The following is a 20,085-nucleotide window of genomic DNA, read 5'->3' on the forward strand; positions in this document are numbered from 1 at the left end:
TTTTCAGTGTATGTAAGTTTTGTTCTCACAACTGTTATCTTGAAGGACCTGTGATTTGCAATTACTTTAAGGGGGCTTCACAATTGTTAACACGGATTAGAGAGATCACTATAACCCTGAAATATTTTATACTGTGGTGAAGACTACTGTAGCATGCACCATACAACCCAGCATATGCCTTCTAAATAGATAGTTCATTGCTACTATTAAAATATATAGTACTATACATTGTGGTCTGCAAGTATCTTGAAGTGGGAAAAAGTGATAAGAGAAAGAGGTTTGGGGGGTGGGTGAGATAGCTGCAGCTCTTACTATCATAAATTCCTCACCCAGCAAAAACAGCAACCTTGGGGAGGTCAGTGTCATGTCCCAAGAGCTCTAGGGAAATTGTCTATCAGGTATTTTCAGTTTCCCTTGCTCAACGCCCCAACAGGCACCCAAGCTTTGGCCTCCCTCCAGCCATGGATAGATTTTCCAGGGCAGGAGGAGTGATGTGCACCTACCAAATGTCCTGAACATGCTTTTCTGAGATTTGGGGAGGGGGTGGTGCAAATTCACTGCTGATGCTTCACCTGCCGTAGGAGACACCCCCATCAATTCTCCTACTTTCGTTCTACAAACTCATTAAAGAGATTACAAGCAGATGGATGGTTTAGTTACCGTGGATTATCTACAAATTTCTCTATCAGCATGGCATCGTCGTTGAAAGACTTCTTGGCTTCTCTCCTGGCTGATTCCAATTGTTCCTTAAACTCCTTTTCGGAAAGAGCAATTCTCATGCCCTACGGTGTGACAAAACCAGTATATTAGAATAATATTGAGCAAAAATTAGTGAGTGAAAAACAATAGGATGTCCCAAATCCATTTTTGCTTGGTTGGTTTACAATATGGATGCATCACTCATGCAAGTACTAACTTTGAATCAGCTACTGTTCAGGTGCCACTGAGTACATAACATATAGTTGTAGTAACTTTGAGGAGGGACCAAACTGGCAACCACTGTCTCAACCGCTTTCCTGTTAGGTGCATTACTGCCATGGTCAAAACATGCATTATGACAAAGTTGTATGAAACCAAGTAATTCAGCCTTGGAGAAGGCTGATTGCCGAAAAATTGATGCTTTTGAATTATGGTGCTGGAGGAGACTCTTGAGAGTCCCATGGACTGCAAGAAGATCAAACCTATCCATTCTGAAGGAAATCAGCCCTGAGTGCTCACTGGAAGGACAGATCCTGAAGCTGAGGCTCCAATACTTTGACAACCTCATGAGAAGAGAAGATTCCCTGGAAAAGACCCTGATGCTGGGAAAGATTGAGGGCACAAGGAGAAGGGGACGACAGAGGATGAGATGGTTGGACAGTGTTCTTGAAGCTACTAACGTGAGTTTGACCAAATTGTGGGAGGCAGTGGAAGACAGGAGTGCCTGGTGTGCTCCGGTCCATGGTGTCACAAAGTCAGACATGACTAAACGACTAAACAACAACAAGTCCTGGTGCTAATGGAGAGATGACAGCTAGCAATTTAAATAAGGATAAAAGCCAACTGAGGCCCACATGCAAATGTTGCAACATGGAGTGCTCTGACTCAGGGTTCCACCAGTCAGCTAGTCATCATGACTTTTCCAGGACACGCCATTCCTGCGCCTCCCTGGTTTTGTTTCTGTCCCCGTCAGCATTCTGTGCCCACTGAGCAGCCACAGTCCTCATTAGGCAGCTTCTGAAGTCCTGCTGCATGCTTGCCCCTGCCCCCAAACCCTTTAAAGGTAAAAGGACCCCTGACCATTAGGTCCAGTCGTGGCCGACTCTGGGGTTGCAGCGCTCATCTCGCTTTATTGGCCGAGGGAGCCAGCGTACAGCTTCCGGGTCATGTGGCCAGCATGACTAAGCCGCTTCTGGCGAACCAGAGCAGCGCATGGAAATGTCGTTTACCTTCCCGCCAGAGCCGTACCTATTTATATACTTGCACTTTGACGTGCTTTCGAACTGCTAGGTTGGCAGGAGCAGGGACCGAGCAACGGGAGCTCACCTCATCGCGGGGATTCGAACCACCAACCTTCTGATCGGCAAGCCCTAGGCTCTGTGGTTTAACCCACAGCGCCACCCGTGTCCCTTTAGGTTCTTCCCAACATGGGTTTTATTTTTTTGGTATTCCTGCAAACCTGAATATGAATGGTGCTGTTTGATTACATAGATTCTCACAAAGAGGTTGAATTCACTATTAATGCACAGCAGGAATGACTATTCTGTGGTGCTCTAGATGTGGCTGAAACTGCTCCCATCATCCTTAACCATTGACCATGCCAGCTGCAGCTGGTGGGAGTTGTGGTCTAGCAACATCTGGAGGACCACAGATTAGCCACCCTTGACATATAGGATAACTTTGTAGCGTGACCAGGGTCCGAGATGTCAGGCTGGCACAGTGATTGGCACATTACACCTTAAGCATTTATTTACCAGAGCTGAAGATCTTTGCTCTGTTCTGTTTGTACAGTAGATCAGCTGAGGATCAAATTCCTTTGCCCTTACCTTTCCTCCACCTCCACGAACTGCTTTGATCATGACTGGATACCCTATTCTTCTGGCTTGCTCTTCCAAGCAATTGTCAGACTGATCTTCACCATGGTAACCTTCGACAACAGGAACCCCAGCAGCAGACATGATAGCTTTGGAAGTGCTTCAAAAGAATATTTTTCAGTACTCAGTGGCAATGTCAGTGAGGGCCTCTTGTTACACATCTCATCATCTGCATTTTATTCCCACAATCTAGGACTACTTCCAATATTACAATTCTCTCATACAGAAAGGAACCGTATTCCTTGCCATGTATGCATGCTGGGGAGCCACAAGGGGGCAAAGTAGAACTTGCCGGTATGTGAACATGCAGCATATAAAATGTTTATCTGATCAGCCCATGAGATTTAAAACAGTTTTAGCAAATGGGAAATTCCTGTCTGTTTTATTTTTCTTTATAGAGTTCTTCCCATAACTCTATGAGGGCTAAATTCAAAAAGCACAAATTTTCTGCTTGCATAAGAAAACTGCCATGTCACGCTCTGAAACCTGATTCTAGTCTTGCTCTACAGCCTTGTACACAGTTTAGATTTCCTTCCATGCTGAGGTTCACCGTATTGCTTTGTGGTCATTCCCACAGACCAGTGAAAATGCTGTAGGCTTAATTCACTGCACATACAGACGAGGGGATTGGGGAGCCCAAACACAAGGCTATATTAACAGCCTTGCCCAAACTGGGTAACCTCCAGACACTCTGGACTACAGCTCCCATCAGCTGCAGCAGCTGGGGCTGATGGGAATTGTAGTCCAAAACTTCTGGAGAGCACCAGGTTGGTAAAGCACCATCACAGTCAGACACAAAACCATCTTAACCATTATAGTAAACATCCCTGTATAAAAAGGTTTAGCCGTGAAGCAAAACAGAGTACCTCTTAATGCCCATATCCCTGATGGCAGATGAAGGAGGACCTATAAAAATGATTCCTTCTTTGTTGCAGAGCTCTGCAAACTCTGTGTTTTCTGACAGGAAGCCATAGCCTGGATGGATAGCCTAAAACAGGAAGCATCAAGGGCATATTGTATGAGACTGGCAGGTCTCACAGTGCCCTGCATGAGCTTTCCCTCAATTAACTATTTCAGAAGCTGCACAGAGCCCCAAATGCAGCAACCTAATATCTGAAGGATATTGTTCATCAGAAGGACATTCTGATGCTCCACAGTCTGCCTTGGTTTCTTGTAGCTTTCTTTGAAAGTCAGTGAGGAACGTAGAATCAAGTTCTAGGCTTGGATACTGGAAATACCGTTTTATTAACTGGCAGGCATAGGCAAACTCAACCCTCCAGATGTTTTTGGGACTACAATTCCCATCATCCCTGACCACTGGTCCTATTAGCTAGGGATGATGGGAGTTGTAGTCCAAAAACATCTGGAGGGCCAAGTTTGCCTATGCCTGGCTTATGGCACACAAAGCTCTATACTTTTATATCTAATGCACACATTTTCATTTGCTTCAGTTAGCACATGTTGCGTCATTGAAGTGTAACCAGGACCCTGGCTGCAACTACTAAGCTCTGCCCAAGTGCAGAACACTGCAGGAACATCAGCAGTGCTGCAAGAGCACAGCCTTCCCTAGCTCAGCTTTATGGGAAATGACCACAGCTCAATGCATGTGGAATAACTTAGGTTCAGTTCCTGGCATCTCTCATTAGAAGGTGGTAGGAAAGTCCTCTGCCTGGAGAGCTGCTGTTGGTCAAAGCAGACAATGATGAGTTGGATAGAGAAGAAATCTGATCTGGTACAGTGGTGCCTCGCAAGACGAAAAGAATCCGTTCCGCGAGTCTCTTCATCTTGCGGTTTTTTCGTCTTGCGAAGCAACCCTATTAGCGGATTAGCGGATTAGCGCTATTAGCGGCTTAGCGGCTATTAGCGGCTTAGCGGCTATTAGCGGCTTAGCGGCTTAGAAAAAGGGGGGGGAGCGAAAAAAATCGCAAGACTCGCAAGATGTTTTCGTCTTGCGAAGCAAGCCCATAGGGAAATTCGTCTTGCGAAGCGTCTCGAAAAACGGAAAACCCTTTCGTCTAGCGGGTTATTCGTCTTACGAGGCATTCGTCTTGCGGGACACCACTGTATAAAGCAGATCCCTCTGTAGCAAAAGCCCTAGTAATTAATCTGAACCATTTGTTTACAGCATTCTCCACCAAATGGGCATTCAAAGCAGCAAAATAGAACAACAAACCTATGAAATAAACACACAATCCATGTTTTCTATTTTCTTTTTTAAAAAGCTAGACATACAACCTTACAAACTTAAAACGAAAGCTAAAATACCAGCAAATGTACAGTGGTGCCTCGCAAGACGAAATTAATCCGTTCCGTGATTCTCTTCGTCTAGCGGTTTTTTCCTCTTGCGAAGCAAGCCCATTGACGGCTTAGCGGATTAGCGCTATTAGCGGTCTAGCGGCTTTTAGCGATCAGCTGAGAGGCGGCTTATCAGCGGAACAGCTGAGAAGCGGCTTAGCGGCTTAGGAAAGGGGGGAAAAAGTGGAAAAAAACCCGCGGGAACTCGCAAGATTTTTTCGTCTTGCGAAGCAACCCCATAGAGAAATTCGTTTAGCGAAGCGCCTCCAAAACGGAAAACCCTTTCGTCTAGCGGGTTTTCCGTCTTGCGAGGCGTTCGTCTTGCGGGGCACCACTGTATAAACAAACAAAACTAACTGGAATATCAGAGTCAAAAGAAAATAGCAATGTTTTAGCTGAATGGGAAAGCTCATGATTAAGATTAGAGGACGAGAATCAAAATCTCAGGATTGTGGATTCCAGCCTCACGTTGGGCAAAATATTCCTTCATTGCAGGGGGTTGGATTAGATGACCCTTGGGGTCCCTTCCAACTCTAAAATTTTATGATTCTGGGATTCTATTATTCTAAGATATCCTTGGCTTCTGGTGGAAAACACCAAGGAGGGAGTCAGGTGGCCCTCAGGTGGAAGCAAATTCCACAATGTGTGTGCCATCACGAATAAAGCCCCGTCCCATATCCTCACCAACTTCCCCTCAGCAACGCGCAAGGCATTATGAAGCAGGGCCTCTCCTGCTGATTTAGGTACACAAGGAGGAGCGCATGAGAGAACACACTCCCTGTAAAGTTCAGATGAGCCACACAAGTAGCTTTAGTGGAGAAAGGCAAACGCGAACAGGAGTGCAACCCCTAATGTCTTGTGGGGGATCCAAGGAAAATTATCTGATTTAAAGTGAAGTTCATGTCTCTCTAACTGTCGAAATGATGCATGTAGGACTCCACATTTACCATGTTGAGAATCTCTTCAATTGTGGAACTACAAAACTCTGTGCTAAGTTGCTCCTAAGGCCTTGGCTGCCCCGTAAAACTCAATACTGAATAGCATCCAGAGTTGACATCTATTTAAAAATACATGTATAAGCAGGTTGAATGAAGAAGTGAATTATAATACATACGTGCGCTGCTGACTTTTTGGCCACCTGCATTATCTTTTCCATGGACAGGTAACTTTGCTGAGATGGTGCTGGGCCAATGAAATACGCTTCATCTGCCTGTAATGAAATAAAGGGACCTGTGTTTACATTATTATTTGGCTACATTTCAGACAATTGCAGAACAGCTAATTTTAGAGCTACATTCCAAGACACCTTTGTTTTGGGAAGGGGGGACCTTAAACAGCAGAACCGCAATTGAATCAGAATTTATAGACTACTTTGAGTTCCACTGAGTATACAGAGACTTATACATAAGAAACTGTGTAGGTCTGAAAATTTAAAAGAAAGAGCCCTCAACTTGAGTCTGCAATATAATTAAGAATAAATCTGTATATTGGCTTTCCAACATATTCCAGAGAACTGAAATAAGGCTAGATACAAATAAAACAGGACTGAATCATTAGTTTCCAGATGTGGAAATGTTTGCATTAATTATTACAGTCGTACCTTAGAAGTTGAACGGAATCCGTTCCGAAAGTCCATTCGACTTCCAAAAATGTTCGGAAACCAAAGTGCGGATTCTGATTGGCTGCAGGAAGCTCCTGCAGCCAATTGGAAACTGCAGAAGCCCCATCAGATGTTCGGCTTCCAAAAATAGTTTGCAAACTGGAACACTCACTTCCGGGTTTGCGGCATTTGGGAGCCAAAAGGTTTGAGAACTAAGCTGTTTGAAAACCAAGGTATGACTGTACAAGCATTTTCTGTTTCTTCCAAGTTCAGTTGTCCCTTTCTTTTAAAAGAAAATATGTCACTTCAATTTACAATCAGAAAGCTGACGTCTACAAACTCTGGGGAACAAATCTGCCGCAAGGAGGGGAGAAGGCAGAGCAGACAACCCAGTTTCATATGGAACAACAATCTGACTCAGTTTAAATCAGCTTTGCATATTCAACTTAATTCCGCTTCTTCACAATTGTTTTCAGGGTTGGCCCCTTACATGTTTTAACAAATGTGTGTTTTACCATTGCTACATGCATTGAATTCCTGTCAGCATCACTGTAAACGGCCACAGATTTCACTCCCATCTTCCTGGCAGTCCGCATCACTCGGCATGCTATTTCACCTCTATTTGCCACGAGGACTTTCTCAATATTTCTTTGCCCTGTTTGTTTGTTTTAGAAAAGGAGAAAGTAAGTTTCAAAAGTGTTAAACCATGATTGTTACTGCTAACAGTAGCACAACTTCATTCCTATTATTATTTTTAACATGTCTTCCACATCATGAATAAAAGCTTCTTTGCTTAAGGAATTGGGTGCTTGCAGAGGTGGGGTTTTTTTGTGTGAGATGGGTGCTCCTCGTGCATGCAAGTTTTTTGCAGCATCAACACAATATGGTTACCATCGAAATGTCAGCTTGTGTATTTCTCCCATTTAATCTGGATTTACCCTTTCTAGAGGAAATCTCAATATGTAAAGAAACACTGTTGCCACCTACCTGCTTGCCAAACTTCAGCAAGCTCTTTGCAAATAAAACTTTCAGATGCAAGCACCCAGGGTGAGCATTTAATTTTTTAAAAAAGCAGAGCTGATGCTACGAAAATGTTAACATTAAATACACATTTTTTTTTCTGTAAATACAATAATCCAAACAGTTCACCTTTTGCAGAAGAGTATTTTCTGACTCTTGCTGTCCAGATCCATTTTCTGTAAGAGGGAAACAGCATAGTATAAAACAAAAGTAGAAATTTAGCCAATAGAGCTATTCCTGGGGTGGAAATAAAATGCTGGGTACAATTGTTAAGGGTAGAGGAACCCAGTAAGAAAAGAAAAAAAACCTGACTGATCTATAACTATTCCTTTTGCAGTTGAGCTACTACATGGTAACAACTGATCTGAAGTATCTGTGTATCTGAAGAAGTGTGCATGCACACGAAAGCTCATACCTAGAACTAACTTAGTTGGTCTTTAAGGTGCTACTGGAAGGAATTTTTTGTTTTGACTATGGCAGACCAACACGGCTACCTATCTGTAACTGGAACTGATCTGAAGAACATAGTTGTGAGAATGCAGCATTTAAAATGTACGCTTGGTCATATCTACATGGCTGAGAACAAGACAGAGAAGAAGAGTCAGGTTGGTTCCATGTAAGTTAAGTGTAAAGTAATGCACATAGGGACAACCCTAACTTCACCTATGTGCTGATGGCGTTGTCTGAACTGATGGTAACTAACCAAAAGAGAAATCTTGGGAGTCAACAGAAATGTCAGCTCACTATACAGCATCAAGTATGAAATTCCAGGCTAGGAAGCAAATAATAATAATAATAATAATAATAATAATAATAATAATATTCTTTATACCCCGCCCATCTGGCTGGGGTTCCCCAGAACAGAGAACAAGACAGTCAGTGTTGCATTGCCTTTCCTGTGGTGAGGCCAAATTTGGAAATACTGTTTATTCCATCTCAAAAAGTACCGGTCTATAATGATTTCAATTAGGAGCACAGAAAGCTTCCTAATCAAATGTCTGAAAGCCAATGATGGGGCTCATCCCACCAAGCTTGGTTGCAATATTGTCTCACCTATGGGGTGCAGCTGCTTAGGTCCTTGTCCTACTACACCCCTGCCTAGTTATTTTGAATTAGTATGTTACTGGCCTGGCCATCCCAGGGCAAAATCCCACACCCCTTCAACAATTTCCACAAGGACGAGCCATTCGGCGTGTCAGGTTCCTTCCAGCAAACAGGTGGCTTTAAAACAAGTTCAGTCCAATTCACAGAGGATTAGGTTATAAGTGGCTATTAGCCACAATAGCTACCTTCTACCTCCACTGTTGGAGGCAGTAAACCTCTGACTGATTGCTGGGAATGGCAGGTGTGAAGAGCGCTGTTGTGCTCATGTTGCTTGTGGGCTTCTCATAGGCACCTGGCTGGCTACTGTAAGGACACAATGGTGGGACTGGATGGGCCTCTGGCCTGATCCCACAAAAGCTCCCCCATTGTGTCCTTGAAGAGTATATAGAATCATGGAATTGTAGAGTGGGAAGGGACCACCAAGGGTCCTGTAGTCCAGCCCCCTGCAATGCAGGAATTTGCTTGGCTCTCTTTACAGATGGCGGGAACTGTTTACCCATGCCGATCCAGCAACCTAAGAGTACAGCCCTAAGGTCCATTTTGTCCAAACACCACCACCCCTCTTCCAGCTGCTCCATGCAGCTGTGCCAGCCTCGTGCAACAGTTTCCCATGCAAGCCAGCCTCTGCAGACAAAAACACAAAAACTTAACCCACTTGTTGGCAGCAATGCTTTGTGGCATCGAAGGGACCCTATGGCGGAGCATGGTTTTCCACACGCAAACCGCTTATATCGCATAAGTAACACTGCCGCCACAAAGCAATGCTCTTCTATATTTTTTGCCAATTATTTTTTATTGATATTCCATAATTTTTAACAAATTGTCACCAAATGAAATAGAAATTTAAAACAAAAAATTCCTTCCAGTAGCACCTTAAAGACCAACTAAGTTAGTTCTAGGTATGAGCTTTCGTGTGCATGCACACGAAAGCTCATACCTAGAACTAACTTAGTTGGTCTTTAAGGTGCTACTGTAAGGAATTTTTTGTTTTGACTATGGCAGACCAACACGGCTACCTATCTGTAACTACAAATTTAAAAGTTGACTTCCTGCCCACCCCAGATGTCCCCCTTCCTTTGCTGCTCCCAGGAAAATAACTTTTCCAACTATCATTTCAAAATACATTCATCCCTTCTCCCCCCTACACATCACCTGTTCAATTACCAATTCCTGCTATGGCTTTTATACATTGTTATAACCCAGGCATAGGCAAACTTGGCCCTCCAGATGTTTTAAGACTACAATTCCCATCACCCCTGACCACTGGTCCTGTTAGCTAGGGATGATGGGAGTTGTAATCCCAAAAACATCTGGAGGACTCAGTTTGCCTATGCCTGTTATAACCTGTCCGCAAAATAGTCAAGTAGGGTAAATCCTCTTCTATCTATCTATAGTAGTCGTTCTTCAGTTTTCAAACATTTCCCTCCACTACTTCTTGAGTAACACTTTGCCTGAGACAGATAGGTAGCCGTGTTGGTCTGCCATGGTCAAAACAAAATAAAAAAATTCCTTCCAGTAGCACCTTAAAGACCAACTGAGTTAGTTCTAGGTATGAGCTTTCGTGTGCATGCACACTTCTTCAGATACACTGAAACAGAAGTCACCGGACCTTTCTATATAGTGAGAAGGTGGGGAGGGGTATTACTCAGAAGGGTGGTGGGAATGGGTGATTGGCAGATAGCTGCGATGAGCCTGTTGACGACTCTTAACGACTGCAATAGGTCTAACAGGAAAAAGCAAGGGGTGAGAAGGTGAAAAATGGCTTTGTCATGTATAATGAGATAAGAATCCAATGTCTTTATTCAAACCAGGTCTCTCCATAGTTTTAAGTTTGGTGATAAGTTGCAATTCAGCAGCTTCTCTTTCCAGTCTATTTCTGAAATTCCTTTGTAATAGAACAGCTACTTTGAGATCTTGTATAGAATGTCCTGGGAGATTGAAGTGTTCTCCTACTGGTTTTTCTGTCTTGTGGTTCCTGATGTCGGATTTATGTCCATTTATTCTTTGGCGTAAGGTCTGGCCTGTTTGTCCAATATAGAGAGCTGAAGGACACTGTTGGCATTTTATGGCATACACAATGTTAGACGATGAGCAATTAAATAGTCCCGAGATGGTATGTGTGATGTTGTTGGGGCCAGTAATGGTGTTGTCCGGGTGTATGTGGCAGCAAAGTTGGCATCTGGGTTTATTGCAGGCTCTGGTGCCAGTGTCCGTGTTAAGTCTGGTTATAGTATTATTGTGGGTTAGGAGTTGTTTAAGATTGGGGGGCTGTCTGGAGGCAATGAAAGGTCTTCCTCCCAGAGCTTGAGAAAGAGAACTGTCATTGTCCAGGAGAGGTTGTAGATCTCTGATGATGCGTTGTACTGTTTTAACTTGGGAGCTGTATGTGATGACTAGAGGTGTTCTGTTATTTTCTTTTTTGGGTCTGTCTTGCAGCAAGTTCTCTCTGGGTATCAGTCTGGCTCTGTTGATCTGTTGTCTAACTTCATCTGCTGGGTATTTTAGTTCTAAAAAGGTTTGCTGTAGATCTCTTAGGTGAGAGTCTCTGTCTGTAGAATTGGAGCAGATGCGGCTGTAACGTAGTGCCTGGCTATATACAATGGACTGTTTGGTATGTTTGGGATGGTAGCTAGAGGCATGTAGATATGTTTGTCGGTCAGTTGGTTTACGGTATAAGGTGGTGTCTATGCGCCCATCCTGTATTTTTATAGTAGTGTCCAAAAAATGTATTTCTTGCATAGATTGATTCATTGTTAGGTTGATGGTGGGGTGAAAATCATTGAATTTCTGGTGGAAGGTGTCCAGGGTCTGTTGACCATGTGTCCAGATGATAAAAATATCATCAATGTATCGCAGGTACAAGAGAGGTTTGAGTGGGTAGGAGTTTAGGAAACGTTGTTCTAAATCCGCCATGAAGATGTTGGCATACTGTGGGGCCATGCGGGTGCCCATTGCTGTGCCGCTGATCTGAAGGAACAGGTCATCACCGAATTTGAAGTTGTTGTGGGTAAGGACAAATTGGCAGAGTTTGGTAGCAAAGTCCGCTGTGGTTTTATCTGAAATGGTATTCCTTATAGCTTGTAAACCATCGTTGTGTGGGATATTGGTATACAGAGATTCCACATCCATAGTAGCTAGTATAGTATTGTTGGGAAGATTATTTAAAGATTGTATTTTCCTCAGAAAATCTGTGGTGTCACGTACATAGCTGGGAGCACTGATGGCATATGGTTTCAGAACAGAGTCCATATAACCGGAGACACCCACTGTAATAGTGCCAATACCTGAAATGATGGGGCGTCCTGGATTTCCTGGTTTGTGTATTTTAGGTAGAAGATAGAAAGTTCCTGGTCGAGGTTCTGTTGGTGTGTTTGTGAGGATCTGTTCTTGGATGTGTGGGGGTAGCTCCTTAACAATCTTGTTCAGTTCTTTTTTGTATTCTTGTGTGGGGTCTGAGTCCAATTTTATGTAAAAGGCGGTATTGGAAAGTTGTCTGTGAGCCTCCTGAATGTAGTCAGTTTTGTTCATGATGACGACCGCTCCACCTTTGTCCGCTTCTTTAATTATAATGTCTGGGTTGTCTCTGAGATTATCTATGGCTCTCCTTTCGGCATGGTTTAGATTTTGTTGTAAGCGATGGTGTTTTCTGGTCACATCTGTTTGGATTCTGTGGCGGAAGCAGTCAATGTACAAGTCCAGTGTGGTGTTGCGTCCATCAGGAGGGGTCCATGTGGAGTCCCTTTTTGTGTAACACTTTTTCGGTGGTGGTTGGTGGTCAGTGTTCTGTTGGGAGGGTGGTTGTTGTTCTGCAGTGGGTTGTGAAGTTGTTGCTTGTTCTGCTTTGTCTTGTTGTTGTGTGTGTTGAAAATACTCCTTCAGGCGTAAACGGCGGAAAAATGCTTCCAAGTCCCCACAGAACTGAATCATGTCTGGGGATTTGGCAGGGCAGAATGACAGTCCACGTGAAAGGACTGATTCCTCAGCTGGGCTGAGTGCTTGCTGTGAGAGATTGACAATATTGTTGATCTTGTTTTGATTAGTAGCCTGTAGGTTGGAAAGGTTAGAGAGTTTCTTGTTTTTCTGTTTTTTCAGTAGCTCCAGTTGAGAGTGGTAAATGTTCTGTTTTTCCTTTTGGAACTCTTGCCAAGCTGGGTGGTTCCTGATAGAGTTGTCCAATACAATAGAGTTGTATTGGACAACTCTATCAGGAACCACCAAGCTTGGCAAGAGTTCCAAAAGGAAAAACAGAACATTTACCACTCTCAACTGGAGCTACTGAAAAAACAGAAAAACAAGAAACTCTCTAACCTTTCCAACCTACAGGCTACTAATCAAAACAAGATCAACAATATTGTCAATCTCTCACAGCAAGCACTCAGCCCAGCTGAGGAATCAGTCCTTTCACGTGGACTGTCATTCTGCCCTGCCAAATCCCCAGACATGATTCAGTTCTGTGGGGACTTGGAAGCATTTTTCCGCCGTTTACGCCTGAAGGAGTATTTTCAACACACACAACAACAAGACAAAGCAGAACAAGCAACAACTTCACAACCCACTGCAGAACAACAACCACCCTCCCAACAGAACACTGACCACCAACCACCACCGAAAAAGTGTTACACAAAAAGGGACTCCACATGGACCCCTCCTGATGGACGCAACACCACACTGGACTTGTACATTGACTGCTTCCGCCACAGAATCCAAACAGATGTGACCAGAAAACACCATCGCTTACAACAAAATCTAAACCATGCCGAAAGGAGAGCCATAGATAATCTCAGAGACAACCCAGACATTATAATTAAAGAAGCGGACAAAGGTGGAGCGGTCGTCATCATGAACAAAACTGACTACATTCAGGAGGCTCACAGACAACTTTCCAATACCGCCTTTTACATAAAATTGGACTCAGACCCCACACAAGAATACAAAAAAGAACTGAACAAGATTGTTAAGGAGCTACCCCCACACATCCAAGAACAGATCCTCACAAACACACCAACAGAACCTCGACCAGGAACTTTCTATCTTCTACCTAAAATACACAAACCAGGAAATCCAGGACGCCCCATCATTTCAGGTATTGGCACTATTACAGTGGGTGTCTCCGGTTATATGGACTCTGTTCTGAAACCATATGCCATCAGTGCTCCCAGCTATGTACGTGACACCACAGATTTTCTGAGGAAAATACAATCTTTAAATAATCTTCCCAACAATACTATACTAGCTACTATGGATGTGGAATCTCTGTATACCAATATCCCACACAACGATGGTTTACAAGCTATAAGGAATACCATTTCAGATAAAACCACAGCGGACTTTGCTACCAAACTCTGCCAATTTGTCCTTACCCACAACAACTTCAAATTCGGTGATGACCTGTTCCTTCAGATCAGCGGCACAGCAATGGGCACCCGCATGGCCCCACAGTATGCCAACATCTTCATGGCGGATTTAGAACAACGTTTCCTAAACTCCTACCCACTCAAACCTCTCTTGTACCTGCGATACATTGATGATATTTTTATCATCTGGACACATGGTCAACAGACCCTGGACACCTTCCACCAGAAATTCAATGATTTTCACCCCACCATCAACCTAACAATGAATCAATCTATGCAAGAAATACATTTTTTGGACACTACTATAAAAATACAGGATGGGCGCATAGACACCACCTTATACCGTAAACCAACTGACCGACAAACATATCTACATGCCTCTAGCTACCATCCCAAACATACCAAACAGTCCATTGTATATAGCCAGGCACTACGTTACAGCCGCATCTGCTCCAATTCTACAGACAGAGACTCTCACCTAAGAGATCTACAGCAAACCTTTTTAGAACTAAAATACCCAGCAGATGAAGTTAGACAACAGATCAACAGAGCCAGACTGATACCCAGAGAGAACTTGCTGCAAGACAGACCCAAAAAAGAAAATAACAGAACACCTCTAGTCATCACATACAGCTCCCAAGTTAAAACAGTACAACGCATCATCAGAGATCTACAACCTCTCCTGGACAATGACAGTTCTCTTTCTCAAGCTCTGGGAGGAAGACCTTTCATTGCCTCCAGACAGCCCCCCAATCTTAAACAACTCCTAACCCACAATAATACTATAACCAGACTTAACACGGACACTGGCACCAGAGCCTGCAATAAACCCAGATGCCAACTTTGCTGCCACATACACCCGGACAACACCATTACTGGCCCCAACAACATCACACATACCATCTCGGGACTATTTAATTGCTCATCGTCTAACATTGTGTATGCCATAAAATGCCAACAGTGTCCTTCAGCTCTCTATATTGGACAAACAGGCCAGACCTTACGCCAAAGAATAAATGGACATAAATCCGACATCAGGAACCACAAGACAGAAAAACCAGTAGGAGAACACTTCAATCTCCCAGGACATTCTATACAAGATCTCAAAGTAGCTGTTCTATTACAAAGGAATTTCAGAAATAGACTGGAAAGAGAAGCTGCTGAATTGCAACTTATCACCAAACTTAAAACTATGGAGAGACCTGGTTTGAATAAAGACATTGGATTCTTATCTCATTATACATGACAAAGCCATTTTTCACCTTCTCACCCCTTGCTTTTTCCTGTTAGACCTATTGCAGTCGTTAAGAGTCGTCAACAGGCTCATCGCAGCTATCTGCCAATCACCCATTCCCACCACCCTTCTGAGTAATACCCCTCCCCACCTTCTCACTATATAGAAAGGTCCGGTGACTTCTGTTTCAGTGTATCTGAAGAAGTGTGCATGCACACGAAAGCTCATACCTAGAACTAACTCAGTTGGTTTTTAAGGTGCTACTGGAAGGAATTTTTTTATTTTGTTTTGACTTTGCCTGAGAAAAACAGATCTTGCTTCCTCCCCGACAACATACACACATTCCTCCAATGCCCTTTCAAGCTGCCAGCTGGTCAGGTGAAATCTGGCCCTGGCACACCTGTATTTATTTCAAGATCTGGAAGATCTGAAGGAGCCAGAGCTGCTTCTTATTAAATGCGAGCACTGTTTTCAGAATATTTGATGAACTATTGTATTTTATTATTTTGCTGGAAGCTGCCCAGAGTGGCTGGGGAAACCCAGGCAGATAAATAATAAAATATTATTATTATTATTATTATTATTATTATTATTAAGAGTTCACATTCCCCTCGCACACAAACATAACCCCCCCCCAAATACCAACCCAGCAACTTAGTGGAAATTAACAGTGGAAGTATCCCTGCTCTACTCTGCCTAGGACGAAAGACATTTGCGGGAGTGTCCTGCTTGTTATTGCGGATTGGAGGATAAAAATGCACTCTGCACATGCTCAGAGGCCGCCAAGCCCCGGGGTGAAGCCTCGTCCCTTTCCCTGAAGGAAAAGCGGGGAGGGCGAGGGATGCTGCTGCTGCTGCTCAGCTTCCCCTCCGCCCCGCACCCACGACCAGGCCCCGAGGCGTCGGCCTTGCCCGTCCATTCCTGCGGGGCCTCCCTTCTTCCTCTCCCGCTGCGCGCCCCGTCCTCCCTGCCGGGGCCCAGCCGCACTCACGGGCACTGCAGCCCCCGCAGGGCCTGGAGACGCCACTCCGCCGCCGCCAGAGCAGAGGCCGCCATGGCTGCTGAGAGGGAGGGGGGCTGGGCGGGGACGGGAGGCTGGGCCGCGGCGGCGGCGGCGGAGGAGGCGGAGGGGCCTATCAGGAGGGCCCGGGAGGAGGCCGGGCATGGCGGCCCCAGGAGGAGGAGGAGGAGGAGGACGCGGGAAGTGGGAGCGCCCTTCGCCCGGCCGAGGGCACGAATTCTTCCCTTCCCGCCTCAGGTTGAGGTGGCGAGAGGGCGAAGGGCTGTCGCCTCTCTGAGGGGAAAAGCAGAGAGCTGCTGCGTGTGGCCACCTCAGAAACACGAACACTTGTTATTTGTCTGCAAGTGGTGTTTTTTAAATAATAATAATAATAATAATAATAATAATAATAATAATGTGAAATATATATATATATCTACCAGCGAGCCTTCTATATAGAAGTTATAGTAAGAATAATATGAAACAACGCAAAACAACAAATAATGGGTCTTGGTCACCAGGTACAAAGCGAAATGAAGATGATAATTATTCTATATGTATTTATAACACATATAAATTACCTGTCGGGGACTCAAGACAGCTCACAGATGAAAATAAGAACAGCTAAAATCGCGCATATAGATATAGACATAATGTATATAAGGCAGCATAGATAGATAGATAGATAGATAGTCATGATGTGTATAAAGCAGAAAATAATAGCAGCATGTTAAATAACCAAGCTGAAAAGATGAGTTACAGGGCAGGGTGGGGGTTCCTTCCAGTGATTGTTAACAAAAGAAAAATACTATAAGCTAGTCAGCATCAAACTATGTTTCCTGGTTTCCCCACACATCCCAGCCTTGTACAAGTTTATCAGTCAAAACCAAGTACGTACCCTGTTGTATCATTTGCGAAGAGTACAATTCCCGCAATCTTCGGATGGAGGGCAGTGTATACATTCAATATTTTTAAAAATAAATTTTTAATTGGGCAGGCCGTTAATCTACCCGATTCCACAGAAGCAAAGGAATGCAAAGGCAACAGGACAATGGGCAGAAACACAGAGCACTTGAAAGAAAAAGAAAGAGAATTAAAATATAGTTTATCAATATTTATTTGAGGCAACCTGTGCATATTTTTATTTTTATTTTTTGTGAAAAGAAATTTCTGTGCTTCTACTTATATAGGAGATATATAGAAGAATAGGAATGTTTTTTCTTGGCGGATAAATATATGCAACGAAGGCACCAGATGAGCCTCTCTGGGGAGAGCATTGCAGAAACAGGGAAGCACCGTACTAGACAAGGTTTGCCCAAAATGCAAACCAAAATGCAAACCAACAAAAACTTTGCCAATTATCCCCATTCTGTAGGTGTGACTGAGTGTTCATGGATTGTTCCAGAGAGCCAGATCAAGTTCAATACAGTATTACTCCTTGGGGCCTGGGTAATATGTGCTTCTGTACACTAGGTGGCAACCTATGTAATCATTTAGCAGTCTTGGAAAGCAATGCTGAGTTTTGTTGAAAAAGAGGTTGCTAAATAGCATTTAACGTGTGTAGAAGTTACTTGTCTATTTAGATTAGAAAACAACAATATGCAGCTTAAGAATGTGAATCATCACAAGAATTTGTTCTCATTAAGCTTTAATTAAAAAAACAAACGAGACAGCGTTGTTGTTGTTTAATGAGCCAATAAATAGGAGTTTTTACTGACATTAAAGGTAAAGGTAAAGGTACCCCTGCCCGTACGGGCCAGTCTTGACAGACTCTGGGGTTGTGCGCCCATCTCACTCAAGAGGCCAGGGGCCAGCGCTGTCCGGAGACACTTCCGGGTCACGTGGCCAGCGTGACATCGCTGCTCTGGCGAGCCAGAGCTGCACACGGAAACGCCGTTTACCTTCCCGCTGGTAAGCGGTCCCTATTTATCTACTTGCACCCAGAGGTGCTTTCGAACTGCTAGGTTGGCAGGCACTGGGACCGAACAGCAGGAGCGCACCCCGCCGCAGGGATTCGAACCACCGACCTTTCGATCGGCAAGTCCTAGGCGCTGAGGCTTTCACCCACAGCGCCACCTGCGTCCCTTTTACTGACATTAGGAGGACACATATTTTAGTGTGATTAGGAAACTATTTTCTCCCCCTATGTATGGGAATTAGTAGTCCTCTTAATGGGGCTGAATATTTGCATGCATGTAAAATGTCTCAAATGCCAAAATAAATTTGACATATTGCTACAGGAATGGAGAATATTCTACCTTCAGAGAAAGGAGGGATCAAGGGAAAGGACTCCACCAATTTTGGTAAGCATTTCTCTTATAAACAAAAACAGTGTTCCAAGGATGACCTCTGAATCATGTTTTTGTCAAAATTATTGGCTCTGCAACTTAACCCAAAATCAGAAATAAACTGTATAATGCATTTATTATGCTTCAGTCAGACAAGAGTCACAGGACACTGCCTTCTTTATCATACACTTAAGTGATAATTGATTAAGTACTGTGACATGCAATTTTGCCATGTATCTTCACAGCTAAGGAGCAAAAGCCTCAGCTTTTATTGAATTTACATCCTACCCTTCCTTCCGTAGGAGCACTTGATGGCAATGTCAGGAGGCAGGGAGTTCCAAAGAGTAGCTGCTGCCACACTAAAGTATCAAATGAGTATTATGTGGCACCTGTAATTGTAAATAGCCACTCTGTTGAATTTTAGATTGTAATCTTCTCAGGGTGGAGACCTGTTCTTTTTGCTCGTTACTCTGTTATAATAATAATAATAATAATAATAATAATAATAATAATAATAATTTATTATTTGTACCCCACCCATCTGGCTGGGTTTCCCCAGCCACTCTGGGCGGCTTCCAACAAAGATTAAAAATACATTAAATGTATTGAATACACTGGTGGTAATGTAATGAATACACTGGTGGTGCCATCTTAATTAGGCACATAAGGGAGGGAGGAGTTAGCATTTTCACATTTTACATACAGCTTGTCTACAATATCTAGTAAGGTTAATTCCTCTATCATTCCTTTTTCTGAAATTGTTTAGTTATCAGCAGGGCTTCTTCATAAACTGATGGTTTGCATTTGAAGCAATCACCATAGAAAATGCATCCCTTGTGAGACATATGATCATGTGGAAGCCAAGATTCCAAACAAGAAGACACTATAAACAGCTGAGGGCGGGGAAAGCTGTGAAGAATTTAGGAATGTCCCAGTTGATGAGATCCTTGCAACCCTAAAAAACAAAACCCCAATGACCTTTTATATAAATAGGGTTACATAACGTCAGTTGTTTACATTCGTCTCTCTCTGGAGACAATGGAGGAGTGCACATTTGGGAGTGAAGTCAAACCGTTGGAAGGTTGCAGCGCCTGCTGTGGCTGTAGAGACCGATATGAGAGGGACATGTTTTGTTGTAGCTGGGGCAGATGAAGGCGCACAGTTCTGCTGATGCAGGTACCCCATGGCATTTCTTCTCTCTGCGCTCCTCCCAGTGGCCATTCCTCCTGTGGTCGCTGCTGTGGATGCTCAACCTGACTGTCTGACTCCAGGCACTGTGGTCCTCCGAAAGGGTTTCCCACACAGCAAGGTTGATGTTGGCAGCCTTCATGCCACATTTACATATTTGTAGTGCGGAGCTGGTCTGGTGCCTGAAGCCAGCTCCCCCTAGAGCACATCCTTGGGGATCATGCCATCTTTATTCTGTAGAAATGACCAAGCCAACGTAGACGTCGCTGAGACAGGAGTGCGAACATGCTGGGAATGTGGGTTTGGGAAAGCACAGACCGTTTTGCCATGTGACGCCCCAAATCTTGCTGACACAGCACATGTGGAAGGCGTTGAAGCATCAGTTAAGGCCTAATGACTTCAATTATTTTAAAAAATATATTCTTGTCA

The 20,085-nt window shown here is 43.8% G+C and overlaps 1 protein-coding gene and 1 long non-coding RNA gene across 4 annotated transcripts in view; one reads left to right on the forward strand and one right to left on the reverse strand.

Moving 5' to 3' along the window:
- MCCC1 (methylcrotonyl-CoA carboxylase subunit 1) overlaps window positions 1-16,314 on the reverse strand; it is a 30,186-nt gene extending 13,872 nt beyond the window's left edge. The window contains exons 1-7 of the mRNA XM_081862414.1: window positions 16,172-16,314; window positions 7,618-7,664; window positions 6,984-7,123; window positions 5,983-6,078; window positions 3,440-3,561; window positions 2,526-2,673; window positions 661-782 (exon numbers count right to left, since the gene is read on the reverse strand). Coding sequence (XP_081718540.1) covers window positions 661-782; window positions 2,526-2,673; window positions 3,440-3,561; window positions 5,983-6,078; window positions 6,984-7,123; window positions 7,618-7,664; window positions 16,172-16,236 — 740 coding nt within the window. The 5' untranslated portion in view covers window positions 16,237-16,314. The remainder of the gene's footprint in view (window positions 1-660; window positions 783-2,525; window positions 2,674-3,439; window positions 3,562-5,982; window positions 6,079-6,983; window positions 7,124-7,617; window positions 7,665-16,171) is intronic.
- A 104-nt stretch (window positions 16,315-16,418) lies between these two features.
- LOC309342385 overlaps window positions 16,419-20,085 on the forward strand; it is a 37,385-nt gene continuing 33,718 nt past the window's right edge. Inside the window, exons 1-2 of one of the 3 annotated variants that reach the window (XR_014156757.1) lie at window positions 16,419-16,548; window positions 18,421-18,483. This is a non-coding gene — a long non-coding RNA (uncharacterized lncRNA). Of the gene's footprint in view, window positions 16,549-16,579; window positions 16,702-18,271; window positions 18,484-20,085 lie in introns of those variants that run through there. The other 2 variants (XR_014156758.1, XR_014156759.1) reach the window with 2 other exon arrangements.

Source organism: Podarcis erhardii (assembly GCF_964252035.2).
Source record: "Podarcis erhardii genome assembly, chromosome: 5".
Lineage (NCBI taxonomy): Eukaryota > Metazoa > Chordata > Lepidosauria > Squamata > Lacertidae > Podarcis > Podarcis erhardii.